This window comes from Crassostrea angulata, chromosome 9 (genome assembly GCF_025612915.1).
Source record: "Crassostrea angulata isolate pt1a10 chromosome 9, ASM2561291v2, whole genome shotgun sequence".
NCBI lineage: Eukaryota > Metazoa > Mollusca > Bivalvia > Ostreida > Ostreidae > Magallana > Magallana angulata.
In genome coordinates this window covers 39,624,042-39,645,586 of record NC_069119.1, presented here as the reverse complement: position 1 = coordinate 39,645,586, position 21,545 = coordinate 39,624,042, and the positions used below count along the sequence as shown (strand labels likewise).

At 33.7% G+C, this 21,545-nt stretch overlaps 1 protein-coding gene and 1 pseudogene across 1 annotated transcript; both read left to right on the top strand.

Annotated features, from left to right (window-relative positions):
• Window positions 1-745: 745 nt before the first annotated feature.
• On the top strand, window positions 746-4,399 carry LOC128162341 (uncharacterized; annotated as a pseudogene).
• Window positions 4,400-17,209: 12,810 nt separating this feature from the next.
• On the top strand, window positions 17,210-20,853 carry LOC128162541 (uncharacterized). The gene is made up of 5 exons (XM_052825772.1): window positions 17,210-17,342; window positions 18,755-18,908; window positions 19,903-20,024; window positions 20,254-20,353; window positions 20,616-20,853. The coding sequence occupies exons 1-5, from the start codon at window positions 17,210-17,212 to the stop codon at window positions 20,836-20,838; spliced, it is 732 nt and encodes a 243-aa protein (XP_052681732.1). The 3' UTR covers window positions 20,839-20,853.
• Window positions 20,854-21,545: the final 692 nt, after the last annotated feature.

The following is a 21,545-nucleotide window of genomic DNA, read 5'->3' as shown; positions in this document are numbered from 1 at the left end:
AGTTTAAAATAAACGAGAAAACAATAATCTTAAAAATGTTTGCAACGCTCTTAGCGATCGATTGAATGAAAATCCCCCTGATCAATATGACGTTACAATAAACTACATAATGTCATGTTTACTCAAGCAACCTGTCAATTTTACCTTTATCTCTCGTCCAAATTATAAAACAATACAGGCGTAAAATGTCACTAGAGACTCTTGAAACTGAATATATCTTTGATTTCTCTGTATTTCATATAATGATAATTGACAACTTCAGTCAGTGACCACAACCTCGTGTTCTTTAGACAAAGAAATCACATTTAGTTTTCAGTGCCTGTAAGTATGCATTTAAATATATTTTGTGTAACTCTAAAGTATAAGTATATACACAATGTAGCATGTAATTTATTACTGTATAACAATTTAATATTGCAGTGAATTACTTTGTTAGATAGGATATAGCTATATAAGCTTAATAGACGTACAACGTTTAAGGGTATTTATGTTCAGTTTTATACTAGTAATCGGATTCACACACGTACATGTATAATATTCAAGTAATTACATTCTAATCGATTTATGACGCTCATATTTAAATATACTAACATTTTTTTACAGATTATTTGCAAAACATAGACCTGTCCTAAATACAAACGTATCATTAACTTTTAACAGTATCTGAGATTTGGCAATTGAATGACCTTTTATTTAAGCAAAAATGTCTGATTAAATTGAATCATACTGGACTCTTAGGAGAGGAATGCTCTCACAAATTTCAGATCACTTGTCTGACTTACAAAACCAATCTGACGAGTCACAGGACTCATTTCAAACTGGGGGTGTAGAAGGGCAAAGTCATGTACATTATTCAGGGGGTGCTAGTGCCCAGGATACTGGCATGGTACATACTAGTGGGATTGACGAAAGTGACATAACTTATAATAGTGATAATGACATGACCGACATTACAGAAAAGGGTGCAAATGAAAATTGTGAGCCTGAAGAAGGTGATAATCTTGAAAATATGTTTCATCCTCAGAATGTGTGTAGTGAAACAGATGATGAAAGTGACTCTGATCTCGAAGAGGAAAAACCTCTCTCCCAAAAGCTTGGGAAGTGGGCCACAAGCTTTCAGATAACAATAACGCATTATTATATTTATTTCCTCTTTTGAGACAGTATTTCCGCACATTTCCCAAAGATCCAATCACTCTCCTTCATACTCAATTGACCTATGATGTGTCAGATTTAGCAGGAGGGCAATATTATCATTTTGGTATTTTGTCATATTTGTCACAGAGAGCTGAGTCACAGTTACATATACTTGATGACGGATTCAGCTTTTCTCTTCAAATAAATATTGATGGCTTACCACTTTTCAAGAGTACAAATGATCAGTTTTGGCCGCTTCTTGGCAAAGTTAAAAAAGCATGTGACGAAACACCTTTAATAATTGGTATTTTTTCTGGGCAAAGCAAACCAAGTAATTTGAATGATTATTTGCAAAAAGTCATTGGGGAATTTAAAGCAAGCACTAACTGACAATGGTTTTGACCTAAATCACAAACATTTCAAAGTGAAATTAGATTCCATAATCTGTGTTGCACCTGCAAGAGATTTGTTAAGTGTATCAAGGGTCATTCCGGGTATTCAGGATGTGATAAGTGTACCCAGTCTGTTGTTCATGTTGGCACAATTACTTTTCCCGAAACTAATGCACCTTTAAGAACTGATACATCATTTAATCAAATATCCGATTCATTGCTCTCTAAAAATATATTCCATGTGAATTGTCTCGCAAACCCCCGTTCCTCAGATGTTATTGACCGCTGGGAGGCAACAGAGTTTACACAGTTCTTATTGCACACTGGCCCATAGTCTTTATGAATGCTGTACATCCCAACATATACAAAAAATTGTTGCTCCTCAGTGTTGCCATGCACATGTTGTTGAATGAAAGTTTATGCAATGTATACAATGCCTATGCACATGACCTTCTTGTTGCCTTTGTTTATCACTTTGCTCAGTTGTATGACAATGATATGATGGTTTATAATGTGCAAAACCTTATTCATTTATCAAATGATGCTGTTAAATATGGCAGTGTTGACAATTTCTTAGGAAAGCTGAAATGCATGGTTCGTAAACCATCTTTTGCATTGCAGCAGATAATACGTCGACTTTCTGAACAAGGTTACATGAATCCGTCCAACAAAAAAGATAAGGAATATCCAATTTTTAAAAGAGAGCATGCAAAACCTGATGTTCTAGCAAATGGCATCCAGTACAGGTCATTGGAAACTGACAATTACAGTATAAAACTTAATGCTAAAGCTAGTTGTTTTTGTGTGAATGGAAAGATTGTGGTTGTGTAAAATTTGATAGTAAAAGATGCCGATGTTTCCATTGTGTATCGGACATTCAGGAATACTGAAGACTGTTATGGTACACCTGTCTCATCAAATTTACTTGGAATTCAGACGATGCATGATTTAGAAATGCAGGTCAGTTTCTCAAAACTGAACCGAATACAATCAAAATGTGTATTGCTTCCATATAAAAAAAAGTTTCTAGCAATTCCATTTACGAGTAACATTCGGTGAGAAGAAATGAATTGGGATGCCTAAAACCAAGGTCACAAAAAGTGTTTATCAATATGTTAGATTAACTTTGGAACTCAACATGAGCATTTATATGTTTATGTATTGTCATTTACTATATATAGATATGTATATATGCATATATCCATGATGAGTCTATGTATGCTGTGGTTGAATTCACGGATGGCCTAGAAGTAGAGGTCATACCAAGTGCATGGCTGACAGAAAACAGAAAAAAAGCTGACTGGCCAATGTGGAGAAACATGACAAAGGTTCAAAGCGCAATAAAGCAGTGTTTAAAACCAGGGGCAGACTACATGTGCTTGGATATCAGAGTGCTCTATGAATCTGGTAAGATAAATGTTTTATTGTAAATGTTGAATATATTATATAAACTCTTATGTTAATTGCAGACCCAATCCAAAATACAACAATGTATCTTCATCAGAGGATGAAGAGAATGACAACTCAACACAACTGAAAAAGTTAAGAAGATCCCCAGGGAAAATATTAAATCCTTACTGGATCTTCCACCCCTTCCCGAACTACCCCAACCAGTGACTCCTCAACCATCTCCATCATCATTATCTTTGCCAAAACAAAATGAGCCAGAAAGAAGGATGCATCCGTCAAGACTGATCAGTTCACCCTCATCAGCTACAGTGACAGCTGCATCACCCCGGGCAACACCTGAGGTGTCCACAACGCCAAGAGTATTAGGTTAGTTTTTAAACCCATCTTTGTTGCACACATTCATCATTATCAAAGGTAATATTTAAGGTAAGATCTAGATAAAATCATTTTTAATAAGATTTTCCTATATTTGTCTTTCTAGCCACAGACATCAAGATTATTTCTATAATTGAAGAAATAAAACGGCAGGTCCGTTTCAACACAAACTTTTGCAGAATATTCAGGCAAAAGTTGAGGTTGCAGCTCCCGTGGCAGAGACAGATCAAACTTTGGACCTTGGAATTGATTTTCCATTGAAGACAATGGACAACTTGGATGCTTTGGAAGAGCAATTAGAAGACAGTGGGGGGTAGTTCAGCATTGGTTTGTCACCTATAGTTATGAATTTGGTTTTTTTTTATCACAATTGTTAAAGATATATTGTCCTCATATGCTTGCATTTTCATATTTATAAAATATTTAGTCACACTGAAATAATAACTAAACATTTTATTAAAGCTGCCAAATCTAACTGCAATAGGAGGAGACTCTTTTCAGTCCCGTGTGAGACGGCTCCTCTCCTTTTTACTGACCAATGACCTTGCACAGCAACTAAACTGGAAGAAAAGGGACAAGAAAAGAGAGTTCTTAGCCCTTAAGTTGAAACCCATTGTGCAAAGTAAGTTCTCCTCAGTTTTCCATGGACAAACGGAAGTTGTTTTTTTAAATTGTGGTAATGCTATCAAATGGAGTTGGTCTGCTTTGCTTTGTTTTTTTTTATTCTTAAAAATCGTGTTCCGTTTTAAATCATATTGTGTATAATTATGTATCCTTTTAAATATTCTATTTAAATAAATTACATAATGAGTTTGTTGTTTCACATATATTTCCAGTACGCCATTTGGTTTAGAATTTATCAGGGATATGGTGTATTACTTAATTAATAATCTCTTACAGAGGCTGTGAGGAAAAACAGATTTTGTGCGCATGCAACAGAGGCCAATATTGAAAAAAGTGATCAAGTACTTGTTGAGATATTCCGCCGACGCGCAGAAAAAAGAAAGAAAATGACAGAACTGAGGCCGAGGCTGATGAATCAGACTGAAAATCAAAAAGCCATTAATACTCCATTTCATTTATGAATAAAGTTTATATTTCATTCAAATGTTTTATTTATTTTTAATAAGTTTTACTTTCATGCTATTTGAGCTAGGTTATAGTATTGAAATATCAATTTTTAAATTGATTGGGATGTGGAAAAATATTTTAAACAAAATCAATAATACCGTCAGCTGAAGAAAATGAGATAACCTAAGTGTTGACCAGTTATTTGCTAGAAAATTTTACAGAACAGGAACCAAATTGAAATGTAAGCCAATGCATTACCAACATATAAGAGATTACGTTGGGCCAACGTTGGGCCAACATCAAACAAGATATTTAATAGCTACACCAACGTTGATCCACTGTTGGTTATTGGTATGTGTCATATATTTCTTACGTAGGGCAATTGTTGACCCAACAAATTGGGCCATTGTTGGGCCGATTAGAAAAATTACATTGGCCCAACAAAGACTACCAACGTTGGCCCAACAGAACGGGCTTTGTTGGGCCAACGTTGGCCCAATGAAGACATGCTATCTGGGTTTACTATCTTATGTAGAATGTTTCTTGAAAATGACTCGATATAGTAAGTTTTTATACAAAACAAACACACATTCTTTTTTTTTAAATCATGTTATTACACACCAAAAGCATCAAACAAGGCCATGATTTTTTAGGCAACCTAATGTTTATAATTTCAGCCACGTGTAACGTTGTTGAAAACGAAAGGTAACTCTGTTCTGAAAATTATCGTTTATTTCATTTAATCGCTAGATGATGAAATAAGACATGCACCTTATAGATTTTCATGTTTTAACATAAATCAAAGTAGGATATGATATGAAAAACGACCAGAACTTACGATTTTGAGAATATTATCCGAACACTTATACTTCCACTAAAATTTTACAGGAACTGAACAAATCTCGGGGAAGTCTCGAGAACTTTCATTCGAACACATTTGGATTTATTACATACTTAGCAACGATAAGGAAAACATCCCGAACACATTTTCAGGGGCGAAACATGTCAAGGAGAATATTCGCGAGCCTTGCATATGAATTATTTACAGTAAATATGCATAATAGTATAAAAGGCTGAACCCCGTATCACGTTGCGATGTAAATATGTATGAGTTATTCTTAATTCATTAATTTAAATGAAATGATTAGATTTATTTCATGGATATTTTTTTTTTCTGAAAGTATATACATTTATGAGTAGTACAAAAATACCGAACTCGATCCAAAAACATTTTTAAGTCGGTTTTTTTTTATAAGATGCGCCGTACTACCTCTTAAATATTCAACTTTTTGTTTTGCTTTGGAGTTTTTATTCAGAGTAAACTTGAGCGAGTGTAACAAATTGAGCTTTCCCCTGAATTCACCATATGGATTTTAAAATTGTTTAACCTTACAATTTATAGTTTACAATATAAATCAAATACAAGATACGTTCGTGAAAGTTGGATAGTATTTTAGTACATTTGTAGAAAGCCGAGTGTCATGCTACCAGGCTAATCACAACTTCACTATAAACTTCACTATAAACTTCACTTTAAAATTCACGAAAAGAAAATTACACTAAAATATCATCAGTGAAAGTCCTACTCCTCGTTATGAATGCCTGATTTACATAACATGAAGTTTTCGTTCGTAAGACGAGTTATCTCTCCATTAGAACAGGTATAGCGCTTTGTAATCAGTATAAACAAATGGTTGAAAAATATGTTTTTGTCTTGATTAATTTGTTGTTGATAGCAAAGACATTTGTGCAATTAAAATGATGATGGAATACTACAAAACTCATTTGGGAGACTGGACGAGCGCATTTAATTGTATCATTAGGCATCTACCAATTCATTCATTCATTCATCTTTTATTTCCTCCATTATGGAGATTATAGAATAATACAAACAACAAGTAAATTACAGTCAACGAGTCAAAATTATAAAATGAAGATATGTATGTACATATAAGTAGTGATAAGGAATGAAATTACATGTAGGGATGAGATTATTTACATATATTTTGAATGTAAGAAAGTTTTAAATAAGTTGATGGGGTGGGAGCTGTGAATTGAGCTACCCAAGGAGTCTGTTATAGACCGCGCAAGAAGTCACAACATGTCTTGAGTTCAATTTCCTAAACTCTATTTCCTCCGCTTGAGAAAGAGCTGTCAGTGTTTGTTTTCCTAGGAGTATTAGGAAAAGGTCGTCTTCCGGAAGGCCGCTGAGTTCCGCTTCCAGGTGTACGGTAAAAGACCTTGTCAACGAGTTCCACCAATTGGAATGCTGTATTGTTAATGCCGGACAAGAGATGGTAGCGTGCGAAAATACGTCGGTAACAAAATGTCCACACAACACACAAGCTATCGAAGTCTGTAGAGGTTTGGAAGCTATGAGTTTGAAAGTAAATTTGAGGTTTTGAATTTCACTATATGAATTGATGTATTGCCACATAATAAATGGATTAGAGGTGCTGAAAACAGCATTAAAGCGAAAGAAGTCCGGATCGTATGCTGTTCGTTCGATTCGTTGTAGAGTTTGGTGCGTATAGACAGATGAGCGTACCGTCGATTTCCAGGCGGATTTTGACGGGAATGATCCATCCGAAAGCCATGTATTCAGGTAATCTGTAAGTTGATAGGTCTGGAGAAGTTGTAGGACGTCAGGAATAAAGCCCATCTGGGTCTCACTTAGGTTGTACAGGAAGGAGAACAGGCGTGAGGTAAAGATCTTTTTGGGAAGGAATTCAGTGTTCATCCGGCAAAGTCTTCCTAAAAAGAGGAGTTTTCTAGTATCAATTTCTGCCTTGATTGGTAGAATGTTCATGTATTGCTCGACTATATCTGATCTGGTAGGTTTTGGTAGGTTAAAGATCTGCTTGCAGATTCCGTGTTGGAGAGAGTTAAGACGTCTTACGTCTTCTTTAGTCATGTGGTTCCAGGTTTCACACCCGTAGAGGACAGATGGTAATACTACTGACCGGTAGAGGTGAGCCATCGTCGCGGGGTTAATACGAGAAATATGTAGATCGGACAAAGCGTAGAAGGATTTCCATCCTTTGGAGCATGCGTTTGAAATTCGAGATTTCGATTTTGTATTTGAATTGATGGGTATACCTAAATGTTCATAATCTATTCCACATTGAATTTTGGATTGTCCTAAGTAAATGTCTACTTCTGCAGGTGGTTTCTGTTTTTTAGCGCGGAATGAGAGAATGGATGATTTGGATGCGTTGTATTCAAATCGCCATTTGGATGCATATGTAGAGGCAGTGTCAAGCATAGATTGTAGAGCGCTTGGAGATAATGCGATGCAGGCTATGTCGTCTGCAAGGGCTGGTGAATGGTAATTTTTGTCAAATATTATTGGGTGGTTAGAATGTACTAATTGAAGTTCGTCTAGCAGGTCATTGATGAATACTAGGTATAGGAAGGAAGACAACACGCCTCCCTGTCTGACGCCTTGTTGGACTGGAAACCAGCGTGATTTAGTTTGGTTGACTATAACTGCACTCTCGGTGTTCTGATGACAGTCATCAATGATGTTCCATATCTTTCCTCTAATGTTAAGCTTATGCAATTTACACATGAGACCTTTCCTCCATACCGTATCAAATGCTTTGCTTGTGTCTAGAAAGCTTATGTAAACGTTACTACCCATTTCTAAGTTGTGATACAGTGTTTCATGGAGGTTAAATGAGGCAGTGAGGCAACCTAGTTCTTTCTGAAAGCCTTGTTGTTGTAAGTTTGGAAACGGTTTACATAAGGACAGAGAGGATATTCTGATTGATAACACTTTTTCAAATATTTTGAAAATACTTGGTAGTAAGGCTACTGGACGGTAGCTGTTACAAGAGTTTTTAGGCTTAGAGCCTCCTTTATGAATCGGAACGATAAGACCTCGTTTCCATTGAGGTGGGACGTAGCCGATGTTAATAATTGCATTGTACAGTTTGCATAGACATTCAACAATGAGATTGTCAGAATATAAGATATGTTCGTTTGTGATATTGTCGGCTCCTGGCGCTTTCCTTTGTTTTAAAGAGGATATGGCAGTGATGACATCATCACTTGAGATTTGAAATATGTGATCTTTGTCAACAGAATTTATTTTGATTTGATCATACATGGAATGAATTACATGTTTAAAGTCGTTATCAAAAGAGTCGCTTTCGCTAAAACGGTAAATGTTTTCATAAAAGTCTGCAAATGCATTAGCAATTTCATTTGGTTCTGTGTGGCTTTCTCCGGCTGCATCACAGATTTCAGGATAAAATCGAGAAGATCTTGGACGTCTTTGCTTAATGAGTCTCCAAAAAAGTCGCAGGTCAAGTTCAGCGGCTTCGTCTATTTCGCGATAGACAGACTGAATAAAGATTTCATATTCCTTATCGTGAGCATTTCTGAAAGCACGTTTGGCGCGTTTGTAATTACGGTAGGTATCGTGTTGCCAGCCTCTTGGTCTGCCTTCTTGCATCCATTTTCGACGCATTGCTCGTTCTGTTGCATGGAGTTCTTTAACAGCTTTTGTCCAGCCAGGCTTTGTATATGGGCTAGTTCGCGATGAAGGAATACAAGATGAAGCTGAAGTAGATAGAATATCTATCAATGTTTCATTGTATACTTTAATGTCGTCATTTGACGCAATGTTGACATCGATTAGCTTTTGTAACTCGACGTTGGTGCGTAATTTATATTCCAAAATGGTTTCACTACTCGCTTTGTGCCATGCTGGAAGTACAGAACAAGAGTCTTGCAAGTTTGTTCTTTTGGTATGTATTTCTAAGTTGCACACGACGGGTAGGTGGTCGGATGTTGAAGATATGGATCCTTCTTCAAGAATTTCGTAGTGGCATTTAGCTATACATGTGTCCTGGCTGAGCAATATGTAGTCTAACATAGTTTGTTTGGGAATAAATGAGAACGACTGACCAGAAACAGAAAAGTCAACAAGGGGGGTCAGAAAATTGCATCGCTCTACAAACTTGCAAAGGATGGCTGACTTGATATTGTTTGTATGTAACTCACGAAGCAGACTAGCGTTGAAGTCGCCAGCAAAGATAACTTGTCCATACTGGGAGTAGTGATCATATAAACTGTGCATTATATCAACGGTGCATTGATAATAAGTTATGTCACTATCAGCTGGGAGATATACGCCGAATAGATAGAGAGGGGGGCTATTTTTAAGTATAATCTTAGCACCCACAATGCAGTCCGTTTGAATTCCTTCAATTTCTTTTACGGAAAATCGAAGATTCTTTCTAAATAAAAGAGATACACCACCTTTACCGTGAATTAGTTCTGGATATGGATGGTTGTAAGTCGAATCTGAGTGAAGTTTAACAACACTGAAATAATGGGGATGAATACTGTCAAAATAGGTTGTTGAGTATTTATTAAGTTTGTGTTCGGAAAATATTGCAATGTCACATTGAGTTTTATCCAGTAACGCACAGACCGGTAAAGTGGATGAGATGATGCCTCTAACATTCCACGTTACGATTTTGAGCAGTGAGGATGTTGTTGGAATCGCTATTGCTAAATGAAATGAGAGTGCTAGCAGCAGTAAACTAAGGACAATGGTTTTTATTATGCTCATTTTGATATTCTATATTTCGTCGTATTCAGTGCTCCAGTCCTCAGAAGCGCGCTGTGTAGCACATTTTTGCTCCCATTCTCGATTGCTTATCCACTTTCTACAGCGTACGCCTTCAGGCCAAAAGTTTGGGGATTCGATAATATGATCGAATTCTAGTGGGGCATTAATTTTTGCGGATAGATATTTAATAGCTACACCAACGTTGATCCACTGTTGGTTATTGGTATGTGTCATATATTTCTTACGTAGGGCAATTGTTGACCTAACAAATTGGGCCATTGTTGGGCCGATTAGAAAAATTACATTGGCCCAACAAAGACTACCAACGTTGGCCCAACAGAACGGGCTTTGTTGGGCCAACGTTGGCCCAATGAAGACATGCTATCTGGGTTTACTATCTTATGTAGAATGTTTCTTGAAAATGACTCGATATAGTAAGTTTTTATACAAAACAAACACACATTCTTTTTTTTAAAATCATGTTATTACACACCAAAAGCATCAAACAAGGCCATGATTTTTTAGGCAACCTAATGTTTATAATTTCAGCCACGTGTAACGTTGTTGAAAACGAAAGGTAACTCTGTTCTGAAAATTATCGTTTATTTCATTTAATCGCTAGATGATGAAATAAGACATGCACCTTATAGATTTTCATGTTTTAACATAAATCAAAGTAGGATATGATATGAAAAACGACCAGAACTTACGATTTTGAGAATATTATCCGAACACTTATACTTCCACTAAAATTTTACAGGAACTGAACAAATCTCGGGGAAGTCTCGAGAACTTTCATTCGAACACATTTGGATTTATTACATACTTAGCAACGATAAGGAAAACATCCCGAACACATTTTCAGGGGCGAAACATGTCAAGGAGAATATTCGCGAGCCTTGCATATGAATTATTTACAGTAAATATGCATAATAGTATAAAAGGCTGAACCCCGTATCACGTTGCGATGTAAATATGTATGAGTTATTCTTAATTCATTAATTTAAATGAAATAATTAGATTTATTTCATGGATTTTTTTTTTCTGAAAGTATATACATTTATGAGTAGTACAAAAATACCGAACTCGATCCAAAAACATTTTTAAGTCGGTTTTTTTTTATAAGATGCGCCGTACTACCTCTTAAATATTCAACTTTTTGTTTTGCTTTGGAGTTTTTATTCAGAGTAAACTTGAGCGAGTGTAACAAATTGAGCTTTCCCCTGAATTCACCATATGGATTTTAAAATTGTTTAACCTTACAATTTATAGTTTACAATATAAATCAAATACAAGATACGTTCGTGAAAGTTGGATAGTATTTTAGTACATTTGTAGAAAGCCGAGTGTCATGCTACCAGGCTAATCACAACTTCACATTAAACTTCACTATAAACTTCACTTTAAAATTCACGAAAAGAAAATTACACTAAAATATCATCAGTGAAAGTCCTACTCCTCGTTATGAATGCCTGATTTACATAACATGAAGTTTTCGTTCGTAAGACGAGTTATCTCTCCATTAGAACAGGTATAGCGCTTTGTAATCAGTATAAACAAATGGTTGAAAAATATGTTTTTGTCTTGATTAATTTGTTGTTGATAGCAAAGACATTTGTGCAATTAAAATGATGATGGAATACTACAAAACTCATTTGGGAGATTGGACGAGCGCATTTAATTGTATCATTAGGCATCTACCAATAGAGATACAGTTCATATAATATATATATATATATATATATATATATATATATATATATATATATATATATATATATATATATATATATATATATATATATAATGCCGGTTTGAAATAATTCCATTTTATAAAGTATGCGCGGAATTTGATCATCTGCGACTTGCAAAACAATTTATTTCTGTGAGGATGTGTGATTTTGCATCATGATGAACTTACATAAATCAACAGAACAAGTATAAAATTTTTAACAAAATATTTAATAACAAAATAGAATAAAAATTAAACAGAAAATTCAACAAGAAAAAAACCAAACAAACAGAAATATACAAATTAAATAATGAAATGAAGAAAAAGTCTATTTGGTCAGCCTGGTTCGGGCGCACGTGGTATTGAAAAACCCTCAGGTGAACACGTGGTTACAGTCAGGCATAGGTATATCGGCAACCACCAGAACTAAGTTGAAGTAGAAAGTTCACATGCTGCACGGGTCTATCGAGGCTGCATTAGACGAAAGTTTTCCTTGTTGATGTAAATGACCCATGGCCTGGTCCACGCTGATTGGAGGTTTCTTTCAATAAATGTAAGTTTTCCAATGACACAAATTATATAAATATCAAACTTTCACAATGTTAAGTTAAAGCACGTATCTGCATCGACGATAAAAAATTGGTAATACTGCGAGGATCACCCTCAGGTATAAATTCATAGGTAGTTTTAGAGATGTGTCGAAAGGGCCGTCGTAGTTCACTCACTCACTGTAGAACACTGATTTACTCTATATACAAGTTTAGCTTTTTTAAAAAAGCTTACCGTCTTTAGAACAAACCCTAAACAGCACTTCATTACCAAAGACAGTATAACTCTTTTTTAAATATAAATGTCACCTTCCTTTACATAGCATGGCGAGTGGATTTATCCAAACATTTTTGTGCCATGTGTCGTTTAAGCATGCGTGTCTAAAATTGAGAACTGCGTGCCCGAGCTTGTAAGTTGAGAACAACTATAGGGTGAAAGAGATCTTTGGTAGGGTCGTAGACTCGTATTATTTTGATAAAATCAAAGTTATGCCACTGCATTTATCTATCTGAGGTGCAAAAAACTTTACCGATATTAGGGATACCGCATCAATTTTTTTTTTACATTTTTGTATAAATATTTGAATAAACAATTCTAAAAGAAAAAAAATAATTTCAATAGATATTATAGAGTGTTACTTTCAACTAGCTGGACCTGAAAACCAAAGGCTGAATTTCATTCATAGTGTGATAGGATTATATTTAGTATGGTCACATGTCAAGCACATGTTCGTCTATAGCTTAAGCAAAACGTAGCGTTAAATATGATTGGTTGTATTCGTTTAAGTATCATTAAGAAAGTGTCTGTGTTATTCATAATGATGTGGGGAAAAGCTCGTTCGAGTTATAAATACATATAATCGTTCTGATTGGTTATAAGAAACACACCCCCAGAGCGCGGTGTATATAGAGTCAGGATTTGCCTTAGTCCGGCAGTTGACGTAGAATCTTCTCTAAGGTTCGAGTCAACTCATTCCCCCGGGTAGATGGATGGGCCTCAGTCTCCGTTTCCTGTCTCGTGCATTGCCTCGCTACGTATTTTGTTTATTGTGCCGTAAATTTCCATTGTGTAGCATGATAGGCGTTTAGTCCGTGCTACATTGTAAGTGGGTTGGCATCAGGTTTGGGTTACTTGGACTTTCAATTAACTTTAAGGCAGGCTTACATTTACGTTGTAACTTGGTAATGATGGTGATAACGGGAACTTTGTATATCTGTATATTTGTGTTTATAACAGTTGCTCATTAATAAATCTATGGTACCATAACAATTGTTTCCATTTACATGTAGCTTGTTAGTGTGATTTTGAAATACTCATGAATATTTGACAGAGTGATTGAGCGTTGATATAACTTTCTAGAACATTTACATTGTTACAGAGAATTGGATTTAGACCGAACAAACTGACAGATTTGAGACTGACCTTATTTTAGCGACTAGAGACGTAAGAATATCATGGGATTCTCGGTATAATAAAAGTGGTTACCACTACACGCAATTTGTATTGCTTTTTCGTTTTCTCACTTTTTAAAATTTGAAATCGACGAAATTTGTTAAGTCGTACGTGAAAAAGATCATCAGAAAATTGTCTTCCTTGCGCCAAACAGTATTTCAACCAATGAAATAAATGTAAATTTTCACATCATGTATTTTCAACAAATCACAAAGGAAAGGAAGTGCACAACCCGGAGACTGTAAACTATTTCAACTCTTTATACCGTCTTCAAAGGAAGACGGAAATTATCCCATGAAAATGGATACGGCTACTCATAAATACAGGAGCCTCTCTCTCTCTCTCTCTCTCTCTCTCTCTCTCTCTCATTCTCTCTCTCTCTCAGTTCATCCGGTTATTAAACAAAATAATGTTAATGAACCAAAAATGCATTTAATTTTATTATCGGTTTAAGGTATGTATTTTTTTGCAATTTTAATTATTTCTAGGTCTAATTTTACATCTGCTAGATACATGTTAAAGATGAAAAGACTCTCCTCTCAACTGCCTTTGTTATATGGGGCAGGATATTACTGCTTTGTTTGTCTAGTTTTGTTCTTTTGTGTATATCTAATTACACAGAATATACAAGATATACACAACAGTTGTGTCGTGTGCCCAGGTGCACGTTTGTGTATATCTAATTAGAGTCTATTGTTTGTCCAACTTAAGAAAACCCCTGGAACTAACACAGAATATACAAGATATACACAACAGTTTAGATTCTACACTATATTTGTCATTTTACTAACTCTATAGCACTCAACTTTTGGCCATATTGCAATAACATACTTAGCATTGGCTCAAAAATACTACTGCTATCTACATGTCGTGTGCCCAGGTGCACGTCTATGTATATCTAATTAGAGTCTATTGTTTTTCCAACTTAAGAAATTCCCTGGAACTTACACAGAATATACAAGATATACATAACAGGTGTGTCGTGTGCCCAGGTGCAAGTCAGGGTTTCTAAAGGCGTTGAAATCTTAGTATGTACGTGTATACGATAAGTCTAGTGAACAAAAGTTTATTTACATTTGTAATTCATTTTCAAAGTATTATTTCCTAAATCTGGGTTTTTAAAAAGTAACATCTACAAATTAAAGATACATGTATGTAAGAGTAAAATCTAGAGGCTAATTAATTACTGTACCCGTGATCAGAAATAGGGGTTAATTGTTTAAATATATGTATAAGAGTAAATATATCACATACCCGGCCTTGTACATCATACAATTGTATGTACAAGTATATGTATACATCATTTGCAATTATCACATGCAGTGTGACGTCACCGGTAATTGGTAATATTGTTAGTTATAGAATTGACAGTTTTAAAAAAACATGAATACAATTAAATATTTAAACATATATCATTTCATTTGATATTCTAGATCTGTTTTGAATTAAATTTAAATTAGGACGTATATCTACCAGGTTTATATTTATTAACAAAGTACTGGTTAGCCTAACAGTTTCCATTCAGGTATAATATATTCTTTTTCAATGAAGAATAAGTACCGTATTTCATTCTAAATACATGCAATCCTTGTATTGGGCTATTTGAAATTTTCATTTTCTTTTTTTTTTAGAGCAAAACCCGTTTCTAACACCTTTTCTGTCTTTAAATCATTAAAACTTGTGACAGCATATACGTTTTTTTACTTATCTATTGTAGTTATTGTACTTATCTATTATCTATTGTACATGTTCAGGTATAATCAAATTCACTTGTTCAACTCGCTGCGTTGTGTGTCTAGACATTCTTTTATTTCTTTGTTCATATCTAATTAAAATCTATCGTTTGATAAACCTCAGAAAAACCCTAGAACTAGCACAGAATATACAGGGCATACACAATAGGTGTGTTTTTGTCTAGAGGCACGGCTATGCATTTTTACATATAGGTTGAATATGTATTTGTTCATTGATCACAACTGATTAAATTGTCATAAAGTTAATACATTTTGTCGGTTAATTAAGATAAATATTGAATAAAGATTTTTTTTTTAAATGGCTTAAATGTGGCTTAAAGGTGACTTAAAGAAGTTTAGACATTAATGACCTATAAGTTCTCCTTAAAGGTGGTTTAAAGACGGTTTTCAAGCCGCCTTAAAGGACCTAGCAGCCATCTTTAAGCCACCTTTTAGCCACATTGAAACATATAGGTAGCATAAAGGTGGCTTAAAGACCGTCTTTAAGCTACTTTTAAGCATCTTTAAGCCACCTTTAAGGAGAACTTAAAGATGGTCATTCATCCTGTGTAAACAAATACACATATTATACATCTACATATATAACAATACAAGATCCCAACCGGGATCATAGATCCAGGCGCGCCTTTGATATATTGATACATACAAGTATAGACATAGATTTACAGACATAACATATATGGATAAATAAACAAATACACATAATCAAATTAACCGAAACCACCACATTATTCTAATCATTGTATTCATCTTTTAGTTTTGAAAACTATAATGCAATTAAAACTATCTGTTTTTTTAAATAATTTTAGACAAACTGTATCGATTGATTAATTACCAACCTGATTAACTGCTCAGACCATTTGTCGTGTGTATACATAATCATTGCAGGCACGTAGTATAAAGGGGGGCAGAAAGGCCTGACCCTCTTATTTTTTTTTCTCTCAGCAAACATTTTTTTAAATAACATTAAAAAAACGAATTAAAATGTTTAACGGTGCTACCGTTGTGGCGAACGCAGCAAGAATTGCACATATCTTACATCAGTGTCAATTTAGTGATATTTTTACAGTTATCAACTAACATGAAAATATCTTTGAGAGAGAGATGGAGAGAGAGAGATAGAGAGAGAGATAGAGAGAGAGAGAGAGGTTAATATAATATTTCTAAGTTTAAAAGAAACTTATAAAATACTTCCTTCCCCCGAAAAACGTTCCTTACTTTGTATGTATTTTTTAATGTATTGACAAATCTTGGAACATATGAGGGTTAAACAACATTTTTAGTTTCAACCTTAAACATTTCGAAATAGAATAATTCAAGAAGTGTTGTTCAAGTGAACGATGGTGCCACTGGGATTCTCGCTTTTTTCTACCCATTCTATATTATTATATGCCGTTTTGTATCATAAACTCTAAGAGACATGTTATTAACATACGTTGAGGTAAAAATAAAATTAAAACATACCATTCTGTGTTTGTTTAAATCAGCACGTTTACTTTCGACATTTTGTAAAGTCGCAATAACTTTTTACTGTGGCTTTCACAACTTGGCCTTTATTAGCGATCAAGAGAAGTTCAATGACTAGAAAATGATTCACATCCTCAATTATATCACTAACAATAAGAATTGACATTTCTGTTCGTCATATGAAATTTCGAAAACAGATATAAGTTTGAACTTTTAACAATTTGCCCATGAACTAGTTCATTTACAATCCTACAAAAATAAACGAGGGCTCCGTTTATAAATAAGAATGCAAGATGTCAAATTCACCACAACAGACGGAAAGATGGAACGTTTTTGGCTATGCCTATTTCTGATTACTGGAGCGCAAGGTCTGTCCATGTATAAAGATCATGGATTAGGAGAAAATCCAGGAGATGCAGGTAAGTCCGAATCGGTAACAAAGAATAATTTTAACTTGATTCCATTAATAAATACGTAATCAAATTTCAGACAATATTTTCTGTTGTTGGGTAAATGTTTTGTTTTTATATTTGATAACGGTATATTGGTTATGTTTTTCATTCTATTGAGCAAAAAATGAATTACCGCCATTTGCATCTGACTTGCATCAAATATCAAACATATATATTATTAAAACATTACATAAATTCAATGAAGACATGATTGGTCTTGAATCATTTTAATCAAATTATCGGCTATTATGGAATATATCGTGGTGGTATGATTATATCGATTTACAAAGTAACGATATGCTTATATTGTATATTTTCTGATGAAAGTGTACGTCTGAATTGGTAACATAAACTATTTTGATCTTGATTTCATAAAAAAAGAAAACGTAACTCAAATTTCAGACACAATTTGCTGAATTTAAGTAAATGTTTGAATTTTATTTTTATATTTGAAAACAATTATATATTGGCTATGTTTTTTTATTTACTTTATTGAGCAAAAATAAATCATGCGGTGATTATATTCCCTGAGGGATGTGAAAAGAAAGGGGTATTATTTGTAATGATTGACCGTGCAGTTATTCGACTTTCATATAAGTATTGATGTGGTTGAGTGATTTTATTTTCAGATGGCTGATTAAAGGATATGTAATATATGTTTAACATGGCAAGGTCGTCTTAACAAATTGATTGGTCAACACTCCACAAATCGTGTAGAATAAACTAGCAATTTATCTATTTATTTTTTTTTTTTTTTTTTTTTCATTCTTGAACATAATTTAAGGTTATCTAAAGGAGTTGCATGTTACTGACAATGAAAAGTATTTACTTGGCTGAGCAAATTACAAAATACAAACAAGTGAAGAAAAAAAAATGTTTGAGAAAAGCGGTAAATTTTACATGAAAATTTTCTCGCAATTTAAGGTAATACGAGATACGTGTCGATAATAAAAGTTCGTTGCAATCAACATGTTTTTACTCGTTTAGAATTTTCAAATTTAAAAATATTTTATCAAAAATTGTTTAAAAACATTGAAAAGGACAAGAATATAAAAGCCTAAACAGAATTCTAAATCATGGCGTACAGAGTAGTAGTTTACGTTCTAACTCATTGCCTACGCTGTTAAGTAGCATTATGTTAATTGCATAGAAATAAAACAATTATAGAATTATTCATCATTTTATTGTTTATTTCGATAGGAAGTACGTCACAATTTTGAAGTGTCCCCGACCAATTTTATATCAAGCTAAGGAAAATGATATAAGTTTTGATTTTGATGTCACAAAAGCTTAAGACAGGTTGTATCTGCATTATTTCTTTCTTGATCTTATTTGTTTTGTTTTGTTGTGTTTATTTGTTTGTTTTATTTACTTCGTAGGTAAATCAGATCGAAATCAGGAAGATTGCTGGTCAAATGCAACTAAAATGGTTGAAAATTGTGCAAAAGAAAAGATTTCCTTTGAATTTCCATACACCATTACATTAAGTGGGAACTTCGTCTTTGCAAAAAACTTTTTCTCACAAGCATGTTTGTAAGTAGATGAGTTGAGAACATAACATAATACCATATGCCTTTATAAAATGCAAACTCTCAAACTAATAACCAATATATTTTTTAACATCCATGGTATATTAACATTATGCATTCATATCTAACGTCTATATTTATTTGGACTAAAGCTGAAGTTTTCTTTAGAATTTTTTTAAAATATTGCAATTATCGACCTTGTTTATTCAGTGTTTGAGTTCAATGTCATGAGTAAAATTTGTTCTAAACACACAAAATTTTATTGAAATTAATTATTTTTGACATAACATTCAATACTTTTACTATATCATGGAATTGTCCTCATACAATATTGTACTTTTAGCAAAACAGAGGAAATTCGATTTTTTTTTCTTTTTTATATATTGAAGTATGTTTGTTACTGTTATATTAAAAGATAAGATTGTATTTGTTAGAAAACATAATTTGCATATCTTCTGTTGGTTTTATCTCAATTTTCCATTATATTATCGTATAGCACACACTGCAAAAATATTGAAACATGCTTGAAACAACAAAAGATACCATATCTCTAAATGTTAATCTTTGACTTCATAAAAATGTTATACCATTAGAATAAGGTTGATATCATAGTTTAATTTTATAAATGTTTAAGTATTATCTTTTTTGTTCGTAAATTGGAACGAAAATGGGTAGGGATTTCAAAACTGATGGAGGAAATTCGGAATGTAATATTTATAAAAATTGTTGATAAAAACTAGATGCTTTTTTATTTATTTGTTGTCACTGGCATTCATGAACAGTATTACATTTTTTATAGAGTTAAACCTTTGTATTATTTTCAAAATCCCAATCACACTATAGATATTTATTTTAATATTTGCAAAAATATTCCATGGCCATTAAAATACAAAAAAAATGTGTTGCATTGTTAAAATAAATACGTCGTTATGGGAAAATGTAACTCCTTACTATATGTAGTTCATCAGATGTGTTCAATTTCAACAATCTCCTTTCAGGATTTTCAGAACAATAAGGGATTGCCATGAAAGCATTGATTTGGAGGAATGTGAATTGGATTTACCACCTATTATTGCCAACTCAAGCGCTCTGGCCACTAAATTTTGTCGCAATGAAAAAGGTGCTCACTTCATATGAATAAAAACAATCACATATTTTGGTAATTAACATTGTCTTCGGTGTAAGGAAAAGGCAATCTTTGACTAATTGAATCACTCATACTACAACTCGAATAAAGCATTCCAATTTAATATACACTTCAATCGAACAAAATGAATAAATTTAATCGCGAAAATAATCTAAAAAAAATTACATTGTTACTTGCTATATCCATTGTTCTCTCTTTTCAGACTTGGGAAGTCTTTTAGGGTGCATGAATAACCATTCTTTCCAGCGGAGTATGTTACGCGAACCAAACTCTGCAAACCGTCAACAGCAGCTTCCTTGTCGGTAATACGATTTTCTTAAATCACTTGGATATTATTTGTTATCAAATGTTCATAAAATATTAACCTACAAAAGTACAACAGAGTTCGTTTGATTTTACTTATCGAATGAATAATTTTTGATGTGAGACAAAATGAACACGTACACATGCATAAATGATTTTTACTTTTTAATACATACAATATTTAATTATATTTTCCCAACACAACCCTAAGGTATTTCACAAATTAACTTATTTGAAACATTACTTTATCATATCTTTCAGGACGATTGAGAACAAGATTGTTCAGCTCTTACAAACGACCGAGAGCATTTGTGGACAAAAAGACTACCGGACTCTCGCCAACGTGATGTTGGACTTTGACGGGGATCTTTCCTTTGTTATAGAGCCGTTCAGTGCACACTGCGCGATCTCTGTTAACCAGGTGATGCCAGGTCTTGGTGTTTCTGTGCAAGTTTCACAGGCTCAACTATTTTTATGGAAGTGAAAGTCATCATCAAAAGAAAATCACTCAATAAAATATATAAATTCATTATAATTTACAATGTTTGTTTTTCTTATGTTTGAACATTTCGATTTTTAATTCAAAACAATTGGCACATGTTAGTATTACTTTTGAACCAGTCTGTCATCTATCCTTGCAATTTGGAGAACTTTATTACTGATATCAATTCAACAGCTGCTTAATTGTTAAAAAAAATGACACTGAACAATCTAAGATAAATCATTATCACCATCATATTACAGAAGCTTCTATGAAATTCTATGGAATTAATTGTTAATAACTGTTTGTACAGCAATATACTGCCAATAGAAAATTGATAGATAAGCTTTCTCCGCATTGACAAATGTGACATCTTTTTGTACAGTTTGAGACATCAGCGCGATTTTTCTTCTCTTTTACACTGTGTATAAGAATGCCGCTGCTTATACATGGTGTAAGATATTACCGCAAACTATTGACAATCAAGAAGGAGAACTACAACAGGCTTCCCAATAAACCTCCTTCTGTTGTCGTATGTGGCAAGCATGCAACAAGCTTACAAGTTAACGTCACAAACGTAGTTTCTGCAAGACTAAAATTTCCTCAAACCTGGAGTCGTTGGTCCTTGTTTGATTTCATTTGATATATTTGACGCATTGATCAAAACTGACAGGTAGATATTTTTTAATTTTTATTTTAAAATGTCATAT

Coding starts and splice junctions, on each gene's coding strand:
- LOC128162541 (XM_052825772.1), top strand. CDS start 17,210: ATGCAAGATGTCAAATTCACCACAACAGACGGAAAGATGGAACGTTTT. Junction 18,909..19,902: donor TTTTTCTCACAAGCATGTTT/GTAAGTAGATGA, acceptor ATCTCCTTTCAG/GATTTTCAGAACAATAAGGG. Junction 20,354..20,615: donor CAACAGCAGCTTCCTTGTCG/GTAATACGATTT, acceptor CATATCTTTCAG/GACGATTGAGAACAAGATTG.